Below are 16,853 nucleotides of genomic sequence, written 5' to 3' on the forward strand. Positions count from 1 at the left end.
ATCAGGATGGTATTCATTGGTGCACATCATAGAAAAAAGTGTTTCTTATTGGACAGGTTCAGTTAGTCCCTCCCAGGTTATTATCTGTCTTCAGATTGGTGCCTAACGAATACAATCCAGCACTGTTCCTGATTCATAAGGTTGTGTTACAGTCCATGACCCCACGAACAGAAGGAACAGAACTCCCACCACCGTCCATGTAATCTGACCTAGGATCAAATCTCCCACCACCGTCCATGTAATCTGACCTAGGATCAAATCTCCCACCACCGTCCATGTAATCTGACCTAGGATCAGATCTCCCACCACCGTCCATGTAATCTGATCTATTACAAAACTGAACCTAGATCAGCCCTCCTACTCTGAGGCTTTATGAATATGGGACCGGATTTCTTAATGAGTCTGAGCTGGAAAAAAGTGTTTAAGTAATGAGTCAAAGTTGTTCTCTGAAGAGGCGGGCTGGAGGCAGGGAAGCAAATGAGGCAACCAAGTGAATTACTACATCTTTATTTCTGATGTGACTCAAAAAGGGGAACAGCCATAAAGACTTTGGTCACAGGCCTTGAACAGAAGACATTCTGACATGTACTGCAGTCATTATACAACTCAAATATATAACAGGTAAATGTATATACAGCGTGATCAATATTACCATCAGACTTTAATATCTACGAGAAGATAGCAATATAACGGGATAAATGTTAAACATTTTAGCATGAATAATACCAAGTTCAGTGTATGGACAGCAAAGCCCTCTACTTCAGAGAGAGACGTAGAGCAGTAGACAATGAAACAGAGCTCCTTAAAAAAATACACAAATTCATTTTCAATGAGATATGGATCAATCAACTTCACAAGTGAAGAAACTGCCGTAATTTAAAAAGATCTGAAACCCAAATAAGAGCATCGTTTGATGCAGGTATATGATCGAGAAACGCATGATGCAATGCGGTCCATAGTGATGTTCAGCAGGTTGGGGGTCCATTCCATTTCCAGTCCAGTCAATTCACAAAGCAGACCTAATTCCATTCCACATGTTCCTCATTGAAGAGAATTGGAATTTCAGTGTACTTCCTGAATTGACTGGATTTGAACCCTGACCTTCAGTATAAAGTACATGTTGAATGCATGCTGTATGGGATATGTCAAAGCCAGCTTTTGATCAAGTCATGATTGGGGTCAATTTGAATTGAAGTCAGTCAATTGAGGAAGTGAATTGTATTTAACATTGCTAATGTAAAAACTTGGAATAAATAACTTCTGCTTTTCAGTTTGAGAAATCATTAAAAATAGATCCCGTTTTTTTCAATTATTGTATTGGAATTTCAGTTGACTTCCTGAATTGATGACTTCCAATTCAACTTGACCACAACCCTAGATCAAGTGTATCACGTGTTGCTGCATTAGGTAGTGTTGGCGTCCCTCTTCCCAATCTGGCAGTACAGGGTCATGGCGAAGGCCATTCCAAAGAGCTGAAACACAAAAAAAAGGTATGTCACAACCCATTAACTACCAGGCTATAGCCCAGGCCCACATCAGTTTGTGGTGTCTAGCCTGGTTCAGATCCATTTGTACAGTCTTGCCAACAGGTTGTTAATTGGCAATGACAAACAGCCATCGGCGTCGCCAAGAAGGTGCCAACAGATCTGGGACCAGGATACATTCACTAAGTATTGAACAGTGAATTGCACATATCCATCTTAATGCCAATGACAACAGCCATAAAGTAAGAGTTAGTGAAGATGAAACAGACCAGTACTGAACAGTGACTAGAACAATAAAAATGTATTCCATTTCTATGACCAGTACAGTGCATAATATAATGTATTAATAGAGGCTTTGTTATAGAGATTGGACTTTTGGATTCTTACCATCAAGACTGCAATACCAAATGCAATCCCCAGTGCGATAATCGCGTGCTTCTCAATGAAGGAAGTCACAAATGTGACACAAGGCTGTGGAGGACAAAGCAAACAGTCAACACTAGTGAACACCAGGTCAAGTTAATTGTATGAAGACGCTACTTGGAGGTTCATGGTTGTATCATCCTGGAACCCTCTATGGTTTCATGTGCTGTAGATCAGTTCCCTGTACAGGTTCTGTTTATAGGACTGTAGTGTAATGGTAATGTATGGTAGTGTAGTGTAATGGTAATGTATGGTAGTGTAGTGTAATGGTAGTGGAATGGTAGTGTATGGTAGTGTAATGGTAATGTATGGTAGTGTAGTGGAATGGTAATGTATGGTAGTGTAGTGGAATGGTAGTGTATGGTAGTGTAGTGGAATGGTAGTGTATGGTAGTGTAGTGGAATGGTAGTGTAGTGGTAATGTAGTGTGCATTTATTGATGTTTCCTTCATATCAAGTAAATCCACCTTCCGTGAAAGAGTTTTCTAAATAGTATTTTATTAGTGTTTCTCTGCTTACCGTTGTGTACACTTGGCGTCCTCCTGCACTTTGGCACACCTGAGTGGTGTCAACACAGTTACAGGAGCTGGGGACAGCGGAGCCCCAGTCAGAGGGTCCGTTGATCAGTCCACAGCACTTTGCCTGAAAAACAAAGGAGTTAACCCTCCCTCTCACCAACACAGGGGTTGTGTTCAATAAAGGCACACTGTCATTTTCCCATTGCAAAACATTTTACTACAATCTGTTTAGGTTGCAGCCCATCTAACATTTTATTAGTTATTCAGTTAGTCGACAAAATTATCAAATAACATTCGTTGCCAATTAGAACAATTAATCTGGACCCGACTAATTAAACCAATAATTATTCATACATTCATGACAGGACCATCAATTTCTACATCCCAAATTGCACCCCAAAGCCCTATGGGTCCTGCTCAAAAGTAGTTCACTACAGGGAATTGGTACTATTTGTGGCGCATCCTATGTCCAGGTGATTCATCTTGGGACCTGTGAAACCACCACTTTTTGGAGGCAGCAGGTAGTCTTGTGGTTAGAGCATTGGGCCAGCAACTGAAAGGTTGCTAGATCAAATTCCCGAGCTGACAAGATAAAAAATAAAAAATCTGTCGTTCTGCACCTGAACAAGGCAGTGACCCCACTGTTCCTATGCTGCCATTGTAAATAAGAATTTATTCTTAACTGACTTGCCTTGTTACATGGATAGAAATGGATAGAAAACTCGAGTCCAAAAGCCTGTGTTATCATGGTAGTGGCATTGAGGAGTTTTGAATTATGGGGGGATTTCAACTTCATTGGCTGATCTCTCCTGATGGCCCTGTTGGTCATCAGGAGAGATCAAAGAACTCATTTAACTTGTGATGAAGTGTACTACATCAAAACAGCGAGTACCTCAACGGCATTGCCTGTGTGTTCACAGACACCATAATTGGACAGATTTTCTTTATACATAATTCTCTACGGTACCTCAACTTCCAGTTTCTGAATGTCCGTTTGAACTTCAGGCTTCTGGTCCCTCAGTGGTAGCAGCTTCGCCAGACTCTCCTTCACCCACACCTGAGACTGGAAGAGGCAATTTACAGTCATTGAACAGTAGGGGAGTCACACATGAAACAGGTGTGGAAAGCATGTTTTATTACCACATTCAAGAAGTGTCAAGCTACTGACGGTATACGAGGGGCTTAAAATGGTAGGAATTCAATTGTCCCAACAGGTACAGTAGCGGTTAAGAGCGTTGGGCCAGTAACCGAGAGGTCGAACGTTAGAATCCGAGCCGACCAAAGGACAAATCTGTCGCTGTTCCTTTGAGCAAGGCACCCTAATTGCACCTGTAAGTCGCTCTGTATAAAAGTATCTCCTAAATGAATAAAATGTAAAAATCTGATCGCACCAAGTGTCATCATGGGTGATGACATCCTCCTTACCTTCCCCTCACTAACAGTGGGTGTGTGAGACATCCCTCTGGGCACAGAATGCAATTTCTATTCCACATTGGTTCAACGTATGTCATTGAAATGTGGAAACAACGTTGATTCAACCAGTAAGGGTTTCCTTCTTACCTTCTTCTCTCCGACAGCTCCCAGGATTCCGGCGATCAACAGGAGGATGAAGATGAGGAGCAGCCCGATGAAGAACTGAAACAAAACAATAACCGCTCACATGATATTTGTCCATGAAGTCCCATCGAGCCCAGGGGACAGTTATCTGGATTTAACATATCTAACATTTTAATCTGATTTGGGGTTTTCCAAACTGAAATGATACTCTGATCCTTCAGATACAGATTTGGTAATCCCATATCACCTTTTAAAAATCAGGATTCAAGTGAAGAGGCTATTTTTGATACCGAAAACATATTTACCCAATTTGTGTGCCTGAATTCAAGATGGAGTGAACACATTTCCCCCCCCCATTTATGCACAATACTGCATAATGGCAAAAATATGTTCTAGACATTTATTGAAAATGAAGTAGAGAAATCACATTTACAAAAGTATCCACCCCCCATGAATACTTTCTGAAGGCACAGTATAAGGGATTTGCAGGCTCCATTTTAAATTTGACTTATTTTAATTAATATAGTTTACTCATCTGTGTCCCTGTAATAGTGAAGTAGTACCCCAAGCTGTCCATTACATTGGCATGGTGTGGGCCAGTTCAAACCACTGAAAATCTGGATTCTGTGATTTTGATATTTTGGCATCTATCCAATTATTTTCTGGAGGGGGAAAAAGATGTCTCAAAAACAGCCAGATTGTCTGTTTTTGCTATCCGGGATCAGATCATTTACAGACTCTGGATCATTCTGATCCAGATTAAAAGTTGTGAAAAACTGGCCACAGAAGTCTTTTCCAATGGGTGACCTGGGAAACCGTCTCATACTTGTCACTCTTGCAAAAGAGATGCCATCTCTGACTTGTATAAAAAGGTTAAATAAATGATTGTGTGTAGGTACATTGCCTTTACATATTCCACATTCTTACATCTACATACAACACCCCACAATGACAAAGCGAAAACCGGTTTAGAATTTTGTGCCAATTTATTTAAAAAAACTATAATCTTATTTACAAAAGTATTCAGACTGTTGAGACGAAATTGAGCATCTTGTTTACCTTGATTTGTTTCTACAACTTAATTGGAGTCCACCTGTGGTAAATTGATTGGACATGATTTGGAAAGTCACACACCTGTCTATACAAGGTCCAATGGTTGACTGTGCATGTCGGAGCAAAAACCAAGCCACGAGGTTGAAGGAATTGTCCGTAGAGCACCGATCCAGGATTGTGTCAAGGCACAGATCTGGGGAAGGATAGCCCAAAAAAACGTGGCGTTGAACAGTGGCGTCCATCATTCTTAAATGGAAGACGTTTGGAACCACCAAGACTCAACCTAGAGCTGGCCTCCCGGCCAAACTGAGCAATTGGGGAGGGGCCTTGGTCAGTGAGGTGACCAAGAACCCGATGGTCACTGACAGAGCTCCTCTGGAGATGGGAGAACCTTCCAGAATGACAACAATCTTTGCAGCACTCCACCAATCAGGCCTTTATGGTATAGTGGCCAGGCGGAAGCCACTCCTCAGTAAAAAGCACATGACAGCCCGCTTGGAGTTTGCTAGAAGGCACCGAAATGACTCTGACCATGAGAAAAATTATTTTGTGATGAAACCAAGATTAAACTCTTTGGCCTGAATGCCAAGAGTCACATCTTGAGGAAATCTGGCACCATCCCTATGGTGAAGCATGGTGGGGGTAGCATCATGCTGTGGGGATGTTTTTCAGTGGCAGGGACAAGGAGACTAGTCCAGATTGAGGGAAAGATGAACGGAGCAAAGTACAGAGAGATACTTGATGAAAACCTGCTCCAGAGCGCTCCGGACCTCAGACTGGGGCAAAGGTTCACCTTCCAACAGGACAACGACCATAAGCACACAGCCAATGCAGGAGTGGCTTCCGGATAAGTCTCTGAATGTCCTTGAGTGGCCGAGCCAGAGCCCGGACTTGAACCCGAGCAAACATCTCTGGAGAGACCTGAAAATAGCTGTGCAGCAACGCTCCCCATCCAAAGTGACAGAGCTTGAGAGGATCTGCGGAGAAGAATGGGAGAAACTCCCCAAATACAGATGTGCCAAGCTTGTAGCGTCATACCCAAGAAGACTCAAGTTTGTAATCGCTGCCAAAAGTGCTTCAACAAAGTACTGAGTAAAGGGTCTGAAGACTTATGTAACAGTGATTTTTTTTTATATTACATTTGCAAAAACATGTCATCCTGTTTTTGCTTTGTCATTATTGGGTATTGTGTGTAGATTAACTTTTTTCTCCATCAATCTATTTTTGAATAAGACTAGCATGAAATGTGGAAAAAGTCAATAGGCCTGAATAGTTTCCGACTGCACATGAAGAGACTGGTTTGGTTAGAACCTAGAACCGCTTCAGTGGTTGGCTATTGGGACAGCATTAACCTATGCAGTGTACAATAATGCAGCATTTTAAATGTAAATGTGAGCGTTGGCTGTTGTAAGGGAGTGTGTTTCCCCCTCACCAGAATGAGCATACATCGGTTTTCCTTAATGGCTCCACAGCAGCCCAGGAAGCCCAGTACCATGATGATGACACCAACAGCTATCAGCAGGTCTACAAACGGCACTGCCTGATCCAATATCTGAGAGAGAGGGTCACAGACAGTTAGTCATTTTACATGTAGATATGTGCTAAATAGGTTTATATGACTGGATCCATTTGTTTCAAGGTGATGGGTATACATTTGCTATTTTTACTGTGTAAAGACGGCTTTTGATGGTGTTGGCATTAATTTAGTGTCACACTGGACATTTCCTTACCACGTTTCCATTCTTGCTCACTTTTAGGTAGATGGAGACACCAAGAATGATGCAGCCACTGATCTGGAAAACAAAATGAGATGAAATGAATGTTTTATCTAGAATCAACTTTAGAAATTTGTGCATTTCAATGTCACTGGGATTAAATGAGCAGGTCTTGTTGCATATCAACTCAACATGAATGTGGATTCATTTCAAACAATCACAACACTAGCTACATCAGGTGGCAACTGAGGAACTACAGTTGAACCACCACAATGGAGGAGATACAGCATCATCCAGCCCCCACATGAAGACATCTTTACTGGGTTAACAGTAAACTCTAGACCACATGGGAGAATCTCAATTGCATTAAGTTGATTTTCAGATCCTCTCCTCTTAAATCCAGAGGGGAGAGGATGTGAGGAATCCAGGAAATTAAATAGAGATTCTCCCATGGTCAGAACTGATAGTGACAGGTTACATACATTGAATATTTGATTGGAGTTGTGTTGACTAAACACATTTTTTTTGCCAGTAACTTGAAGCCATTGATGAATGATTTGTTTGAAAGCATTCCATACTAACACATTATGTGCCTGTGGACATCAGGTTAAATGTCAGGGCCATATGAATGAACGCTCATTTAGAAAGATTACAACGTATAGCAAAATATATGTTGAAGACGTTCTGCGATGACTGGACTATGAATTTTGTATTATTTTGGCTTTCAAAAAGTGTAAAGATTCCCTTCAAGATTAAAAAAAATAACAAAAAATAAGATTCTGATTGAGATTAACTCCAAATATGAGTCCCCATATTCACACAGCCCCCCATGTGGCCTGGAATGGCAAGAAAAAACCTCACAGCACTTAAGCTAAATGCAATGAGGGCCGTTTCCAAAATAAACACTGGGGTGTAGTCTTCGACAAGAGCGCTATTGTAAAGTGTAATTTCAGCAAACAATGCCAACTTTTGTTCTTAAGCCATGGACACTTTAAAATGAGCTTCTACGCACTGTCAAAACATCACTATAGCCTGGGTACAGTCATCTCTGGTGAATATATTACACTATAGCCTGGGTACAGTCATCTCTGGTGAATATATTACACTATAGCCTGGGTACAGTCATCTCTGGTGAATATATTACACTATAGCCTGGGTACAGTCATCTCTGGTGAATATATTACACTATAGCCTGGGTACAGTCATCTCTGGTGAATATATTACACTATAGCCTGGGTACAGTCATCTCTGGTTAGTATATTACACTATAGCCTGGGTACAGTCATCTCTGGTTAATATATTACACTATAGCCTGGGTACAGTCATCTCTGGTTAATATATTACACTATAGCCTGGGTACAGTCATCTCTGGTGAGTATATTACACTATAGCCTGGGTACAGTCATCTCTGGTGAGTATATTACACTATAGCCTGGGTACAGTCATCTCTGGTGAATATATTACACTATAGCCTGGGTACAGTCATCTCTGGTGAATATATTACACTATAGCCTGGGTACAGTCATCTCTGGTGAATATATTACACTATAGCCTGGGTACAGTCATCTCTGGTGAATATATTACACTATAGCCTGGGTACAGTCATCTCTGGTGAGTATATTACACTATAGCCTGGGTACAGTCATCTCTGGTGAGTATATTACACTATAGCCTGGGTACAGTCATCTCTGGTGAGTATATTACACTATAGCCTGGGTACAGTCATCTCTGGTGAGTATATTACACTATAGCCTGGGTACAGTCATCTCTGGTGAATATATTACACTATAGCCTGGGTACAGTCATCTCTGGTGAATATATTACACTATAGCCTGGGTACAGTCATCTCTGGTGAATATATTACACTATAGCCTGGGTACAGTCATCTCTGGTGAATATATTACACTATAGCCTGGGTACAGTCATCTCTGGTTAATATATTACACTATAGCCTGGGTACAGTCATCTCTGGTTAGTATATTACACTATAGCCTGGGTACAGTCATCTCTGGTTAATATATTACACAATAGCCTGGGTACAGTCATCTCTGGTTAATATATTACACTATAGCCTGGGTACAGTCATCTCTGGTGAGTATATTACACTATAGCCTGGGTACAGTCATCTCTGGTGAGTATATTACACTATAGCCTGGGTACAGTCATCTCTGGTGAATATATTACACTATAGCCTGGGTACAGTCATCTCTGGTGAATATATTACACTATAGCCTGGGTACAGTCATCTCTGGTTAATATATTACACTATAGCCTGGGTACAGTCATCTCTGGTTAGTATATTACACTATAGCCTGGGTACAGTCATCTCTGGTTAATATATTACACAATAGCCTGGGTACAGTCATCTCTGGTTAATATATTACACTATAGCCTGGGTACAGTCATCTCTGGTGAGTATATTACACTATAGCCTGGGTACAGTCATCTCTGGTGAGTATATTACACTATAGCCTGGGTACAGTCATCTCTGGTGAATATATTACACTATAGCCTGGGTACAGTCATCTCTGGTGAATATATTACACTATAGCCTGGGTACAGTCATCTCTGGTTAATATATTACACTATAGCCTCGGTACAGTCATCTGGTCAAATACATGGAGTGGTAAGACAACTATGGGAAATGCAATGAACAGTTACATCCCTTTTAATGGAATTAGATTTCCAGGACGTGTAAATAGACCACATTACAAATAATAGAATGCAGGGTGGGTATCATTTCCACCTAATGCTTTTCCTATCAGATTGCTGCTAAGCAACTCAAGACAACCTAACAAATATTTTGTTTTATTCTTGAGATAAAGAAGACACGGTCACCTTGCCAAGACTGGACTGGCAGCAAACACGAGTCTTTGACAAAGAACAGGTTGTGAGCAGATCCTAGCTATTGACTGGCCTGGTCATTCTCTGGCCCTGACATCATCCCGAATGGTATCTGATTACCCATTGGCCCAGAGTAGTATGCTTCAAATCAAGATCAAGGAGTTAGCCAGCTAACTGGCCTGAATATCATCCCAAATGGAATGTGATTAGAGATACCCTCATCCACACATCTAGGTTTAGCTTCTTAATGTTAAATGAACCAGAATTTTTTTTTCTTTTTTCTGTTTGTTTCTCAAAGTTGCTGGCTAACTCACTGATCCTGCTTCGTAGTATACCCCTCTGGTCAACAGTAGTGCACTATAGGGAATCCTAGGGTTCCATTTGGGACACCTAATAGTAATTGCACCAGTCCAAAGGGCAGGTGACACCTTAGACTGAATACCCTTTGTAAACGAACACCACAAAACGTACTATGCCAAGCGTTCAGTTATTGCAGTGAGGCAACATTGGCTGCCTGAAAATATCACAAGTCTAAACCATAGAGTACAGTTATGTCTAGATACATGACTAGTGAGTGCTATGCTAGGAACACTGAGCAACAAGTCTTCCCATTCTACATTTACGTCATTTAGCAGACGCTCTTATCCAGAGCGACTTACAAATTGGTGCATTCACCTTATGATATCCAGTGGAACAACCACTTTACACAGTGCCCTTGATCAGGCCCTACACCCAAACAAGGGCACTGCCTTCATCCACCTCTGGCCTGCTGGTCCCCCTACCTCTGCGGAAGCACAGTTCCCACTCAGCCCAGTCAAAACTGTTCGCTGCTCTGGCACCCCAATGGTGGAACAAGCTCCCTCACGACGCCAGGACAGCGGAGTCAATCACCACAAGTGTTCCATTTTAGAATACGCTTCTGCAATTCACATAATTCAATTCTGGCAACATTTCCTACATCAGTCATAGAATTTGGAGTTCCAACCACACACACACACTAAACATCACTGTGCCTGGTGACATTTAGCCATATATCTGGATTGCATTCATTACACCAAACTGAAGAAAACTGACCGAATCAGGGAGGGCTAGAGGCTTGTCCATTGAGAAACATTCATTTTTCATGTTGCAAAATGTTTAGCTATGGAGTGCACTAATGAATACGACCCTGCATTAACTGTGGGAACTGAGAAGGCTTGTTAAGCTATCATCGCAAAGACAACACCTTCCAGAGGCAATGGGAGGTAGAATTAGTTCTCCTCCCCAGTCACCCGAGAGTGAGAAAACCAGTTAGGGCAGTACATGCACATTGTAGAACACTGACTAAGTGATTAAGTGATACTTGCACCAATGTCTTCTATCCAACAACTAAGTGTCAGAGGTAGTAGTCTAGCCCAGTCCTCCCCTACCACCAGTTTCATAAGTTAATGAGACCAGGGCCAAACACAGATTAGTATGGGAATGTACTGAAACATGTCCTCAGGCCTAATGCAAATAGAGTTGAAGTCAGAAGTTTACATACACCTTAGCCAAATACATTAAACTCAGTTTTTCACAATTCCTGACATTTAATCAGAGTAAAAAGGCCCCGTCTTAGGATCACCACTTTATTTTAAGAAAGTGAAATGTCAGAATATTAAAGAGAATGATTTATTTCAGCTTTTATTTCTATCACCACATTCCCAGTTGGTCAGAAGTTTACATGCTACCAAATACTAACTGAGTGTATTGGCATTAAATTGTTTAACTTTGGTCAAAATGTTTTGGGTAGTCTTCCACAATAAGTTGGGTGAATTTTGGCCCATTCCTCCTGACAGAGCTGGTGTAACTGAGTCAGGTTTGTAGGCCTCCTTGCTCACACACGCTTTTTCAGTTCTGCCCACAAATTCTGTAGGATTGAGGTCAGGGCTTTGTGATGGCCACTCGAATACCTTGACTGTGTTGTCCTTAAGCCATTTTGCCACAACTTTAGAAGTATGCTTGGGGTCATGGTCCATTTGGAAGACCCATTTGGCGGACCCACCCGTCTGGCTTTTTTATGGCGGTTTTGGAGCAGTGGCTTCTTCCTTGCTATGTCAATATAGGACTCATTTTACTGTGGATAGAGATACTTTTGTACATGCTTCCTCCAGCATCTTCACAAGGTCCTTTGTTGTTCTGGGATTGATTTGTGCTTTTTCCACCAAAGTACGTTCATCTCTAGGAGACAGAAGGCATCTCCTTCCTGAGCGGTATGACGGCTGCGTGGTCCCATAGCGTTTATACTTGCATACTATTGTTTGTACAGATGAACATGGTACCTTCAGGCATTTGGAAATTGCTCCCAAGGATGAACCAGACTTGGAGGTCTACAATTTTTTCTGAGGTCTTGGCTGATTTCTTTAGATTTTCCCATGATGTCAAGCAAAGAGGCACCGAGTTTGAAAGTAGGCCTTGAAATACATCCACAGATACACCTCCAATGGACTCAAATGATGTCAATTAGCCCATCAGAAGCTTCCAAAGCCATGACATTTTCTGGAATTTTCCAAGCTGTTTAAAAAGGCACAGTCAACTTAGTGTATGTAAACTTCTGACCCACTGGAATTGAGATAGTGAATTATAAGTGAAATAATCTGTCTAAACAATTGTTGGAAAAATTACTTTTGTCATGCACAAAGTAGATGTCCTAACCGACTTTCCACAAATTTCTTGTTAACAAACTGTAGTTTTGGCGTGGTTGAAAAATAAGTTAATGACTCCACACTAAGTGTATGTAAACTTCCGGACTGCAACTGTACATAGTGCTGTAACCTGTGAGTCTCTACAGTGCTGCAAGTCTCCAACCTGTTATGCTACATTACAGTGCTGTACCCACTACAGGTTAGCACCTCTTCACCCCATAACAAAAGTGTTTAGCTAATAAGAACACATGACTTTAATACACTTTACACTACCCCATCTAGAAACAACCCCTAGGCTACTGAACATACATATGTACAGGACATAGAGAAACAATAGTATAACAAATGATAACAGCTCTAGAAAAAGCAACAGAATAGTATATTTTATTTATTTATTCCTTCGAGTAGCTCCAGCCTTCCATCTGATCACCTAGATGGAGTCTTGTGACATACTTCTTAGGCTCTATATCTACCCAATATTTTAGAGCTCCACTAAATACCCCTGGGGGGGGGGGGGGGCTGTTTCAGAGACTAGACAGAATTAGAACTACTGTTTCTGGTTTGTTTAAGGTTCGGTAAACAGACGAAAAACTCAGGACCAGTCCTGGCAACAGGCTGAGGACAGATAAACAGGAAGCACTACACTTAAAGTGGTATTTTCCACATCAACAGTAGAAGACTATTGTATGTTTCCTGTCAAGGCTATGATTGGGAGACTAGTTTAAGAAGTTGTAAAACAGAGATAGGGAGTTGTGAATGACTATAAGGTTTTTTCCTACACACAGATTAAATCACCATGTCGTGTCTTCCAAAAAAACTACTTGTAAAAACTCAGGACAGAGACCAATGAGAAAGTCATTCATGTTATTATTCTTTGAAGGGTTTAGATCTGAGAAGTGCATCTATACATTAGCCTGCTATGACCTGGCTGTAACCTTCCTCTGGTCGGGCTGAGAGAGTGACGAGATGGGATTATCATTGATTTGATCATGTCTTTAGAAAGATGGAAAAAGCCAGTATGGCTCTATGGAGCAGAAACCATACAAAGGAGGGAGTGGTCAGAGTTATTTTGTCATCAAGGATTCATGAAAGTTAGTCATGTGATGTTCACACATTGTTTCCATAGAAATTTGAATATCATCTCATTTCCATAGCAGACATGTAAACCGATTTTTAAAATGGATTACAATGTGTACTAGGCTACTAGTTTATCACTAAACTAACAAACATCACTAGCCACACACACACACGATTACAAACCTACATCAAATCAAGGACACTATAGTTAAAGTAAAACATGTAGGTTCATAGGACTCACCCAGAACAGTAGATTGAAGAGGAAGAGCAAGTACTTGATACACTTATTCACAGCCATCTTCTAACCTTCCAACAGCCAGGCAAGATGTGATGTGACAGACCAATGTTAAGTTAATCCCTATTCCTCTGTTCCTGGTGTTGCCCGTGTGTGTGTGAGGGTTCTTTCACAAGCCCGTATTTAAAAGCTGTGGGTGTGGTTACTGACTACTCAGTCCAGTCCAGGCACCAACAGTCTCCTACCAGTCCCCTCTCTCTAGCCCGTATTTAAAAGCTGTGGGTGTGGTTACTGACTACTCAGTCCAGTCCAGGCACCAACAGTCTCCTACATAAAGACCCCACAGCAAAAACCCTCCTCTGAAAGCCTGACTCTCAGTCTTCTATATAGTGAAATACCAGAGCAAACACCCTCCTCTGTTTGTAGTTAAATAAAGTTAGACTAGTTCAAGTTTGAGCAGTTCTGACTCTCGCTTGAGAGAGACTGACCTCCAAAACAGACTGACCTCCAAAACATAGACTATGCAAACTAAAACAACACCAGCTATATCCTGGGCAAATAGTTTGGATCATGCCCTGAATATGCTTTCTGTATACTCCTCATCACCTGCCTTCTGAACAACAATAGGCTATTTTCCTTCATTAGATTGATTGGAAAGTCCTGGTGTAAGGGCTTGATTTGGCAAAGGGATGAATTCCAAATCAACCTCTAGTACCTAGGCCAGGGGTGTCCAACTCATTCCATGGAGGTCCTCCTGTCTTGTGATTTTTGTTTTTTCCTTTCAATTAAAACCTAGACAACCAGGTGAGGATAGTTCTTTACTAATTAGTGACCTTAATTCATCAATCAAGTACAAGGGAGGCGTGAAAACCCACAGACAGTCAGCCCTCCGTGGAATTAATTTGACACGTGACCTAGGCCCTCTTGGATAGGTTAAATTATCAGATAGGTGATGGCAATAATATGTTAATTGCTTCACCTTGCCTTATGATAGGCTGGGTTGAGTTTACACCATTTTGCTTACACCTTTCCAATCATTTCAGATCTACAGGAGTGGCTAGGCAGTAGGGAGTAGGTGATAGTGGTCGGTTTGGAATTCAGCCAACCTCTCAAAGTCCTCTGCTGGCTCGTTCATCAGTGTAATCAGCCAGTAACAATTATCATCTGAGTCCAATTAACTAATTACGCCTACTGCCAATGAACTACATTATCAAGGCTCACAAGCTGTACCTACTGCTAATGAGCTACATTATCAAGGCTCACAAGCTGTACCCACTGCCAATTAACTACATTATCAAGGCTAATAAGCTGTACCTACTGCTAATGAACTACATTATCAAGGCTAACAAGCTGTACCTACTGATAATGAACTACAGTATCAAGGCTAACAAGCTGTACCTACTGCTGATGAACTACATTATCAAGGCTAACAAGCTGTACCTACTGCTAATGAACTACAGTATCAAGGCTAACAAGCTGTACTTACTGCTGATGAACTACATTATCAAAGCTAACAAGCTGTACCTACTGCTAATGAACTACATTATCAAGGTTCACAAGCTGTATCTACTGCTAATGAACTACATTGTCAAGGCTCACAAGCTGTACCTACTGCCGATGAACTACATTATCAAAGCTAACAAACTGTACCTACTGCTAATGAACTACATTATCAAGGCTAACAAGCTGTACCTACTGCTAATGAACTACATTATCAAGGCTCACAAGCTGTACCTGATGCTAATGCATTACATTGTCAAGGCTCACAAGCTGTACCACAGGAAATAACAACCATTATACCTGTTAAAGCCTTGCTCTGTACAACTTGTCAATCTTTGTTTGACAAAGCAACCCCCATATACAGAGACCTACCCATTGTCTCTGTCTGTCCCCATATACAGAGACCTACCCATTGTCTCTGTCTGTCCCCATATACAGAGACCTACCCATTGTCTCTGTCTGTCCCCATATACAGAGACCTACCCATTGTCTCTGCCTGTCCCCATATACAGAGACCTACCCATTGTCTCTGTCTGTCCCCATATACAGAGACCTACCCATTGTCCTCTGCCCTGTCCCCATATACAGAGACCTACCCATTGTCTCTGTCTGTCCCCATATACAGAGACCTACCCATTGTCTCTGTCTGTCCCCATATACAGAGACTTAGCCGTTGTCTCTGTCTGTCCCCATATACAGAGACCTACCCATTGTCTCTGTCTGTCCCCATATACAGAGACCTACCCATTGTCTCTGTCTGTCCCCATATACAGAGACCTAGCCATTGGCTCTGGCTGTCCCCATATACAGAGACCTACCCATTGTCTCTGTCTGTCCCCATATACAGAGACCTACCCATTGTCTCTGTCTGTCCCCATATACAGAGACCTAGCCAGGAATATGCACAGATCCAATAACCCAGGAGAGACGTCATGGCTCAGGGAGGAACTGTTGCTGGTTTCTGATGTTTCCCAGGCCAGCTGCCTATGAACGTGATTAGATGTAAACCCTCATTAGATTAGATGATGATAGGTCCATCTCAACTCTCAGCTGAGGCCTGTTGGTAGGCAGACAGAGGAGCAACGGGTCAGAAGGGTCAAAAGCAGAATGTGATGTAAAACAATGCAAACCCTCCCTAAAATGTGTGCAAGGGAGAACGACCTGAGGAGAGGTTGAGGTATTAGTTGGTAGGGGAGGGAGAACGACCTGGGGAGAGGTTGAGGTATGAGTTGGTAGGGGAGGGAGAACGACCTGAGGAGAGGTTGAGGTATTAGTTGGTAGAGGAGGGAGAACGACCTGAGGAGAGGTTGAGGTATTAGTTGGTAGGGGAGGGAGAACGACCTGGGGAGAGGTTGAGGTATGAGTTGGTAGGGGAGGGAGAAGGACCTGAGGAGAGGTTGAGGTATGAGTTGGTAGGGGAGGGAGAACGACCTGAGGAGAGGTTGAGGTATGAGTTGGTAGGGGAGGGAGAACGACCTGAGGAGAGGTTGAGGTATGAGTTGGTAGGGGAGGGAGAACGACCTGAGGAGAGGTTGAGGTATGAGTTGGTAGGGGAGGGAGAACGACCTGAGGAGAGGTTGAGGTATTAGTTGGTAGGGGAGGGAGAACGACCTGAGGAGAGGTTGAGGTATTAGTTGGTAGGGGAGGGAGAACGACCTGAGGAGAGGTTGAGGTATGAGTTGGTAGGGGAGGGAGAACGACCTGAGGAGAGGTTGAGGTATGAGTTGGTAGGGGAGGGAGAACGACCTGAGGAGAGGTTGAGGTATGAGTTGGTAGGGGAGGGAG

The 16,853-nt window shown here is 42.2% G+C and overlaps 1 protein-coding gene across 1 annotated transcript; it reads right to left on the reverse strand.

Annotated features, from left to right (window-relative positions):
- Positions 1-623: 623 nt before the first annotated feature.
- Positions 624-13,848, reverse strand: LOC106596611 (tetraspanin-8). The gene is made up of 8 exons (XM_045700215.2): positions 13,575-13,848; positions 6,765-6,827; positions 6,467-6,586; positions 3,985-4,059; positions 3,392-3,487; positions 2,426-2,548; positions 1,872-1,955; positions 624-1,472 (listed from the first exon to the last, which is right to left on the reverse strand). The coding sequence occupies exons 1-8, from the start codon at positions 13,629-13,631 to the stop codon at positions 1,404-1,406; spliced, it is 687 nt and encodes a 228-aa protein (XP_045556171.2). The 5' UTR covers positions 13,632-13,848; the 3' UTR covers positions 624-1,403.
- Positions 13,849-16,853: the final 3,005 nt, after the last annotated feature.

Source organism: Salmo salar, chromosome 07, assembly GCF_965601325.2.
Source record: "Salmo salar chromosome 07, fSalSal1, whole genome shotgun sequence".
NCBI classification, from domain to species: Eukaryota; Metazoa; Chordata; class Actinopteri; order Salmoniformes; family Salmonidae; genus Salmo; species Salmo salar.

Bases quoted from the DNA above. Each gene is read 5' to 3' on its own strand.
- LOC106596611 (XM_045700215.2), bottom strand. From the start codon at position 13,631: ATGGCTGTGAATAAGTGTATCAAGTACTTGCTCTTCCTCTTCAATCTA. The intron at 6,828-13,574 runs GTGAGTCCTATG...TTTGTTTTCCAG, and splicing joins TCTTCAATCTACTGTTCTGG to ATCAGTGGCTGCATCATTCT. The intron at 4,060-6,466 runs GTGAGGGGGAAA...GTTTTGTTTCAG, and splicing joins ACCGATGTATGCTCATTCTG to TTCTTCATCGGGCTGCTCCT.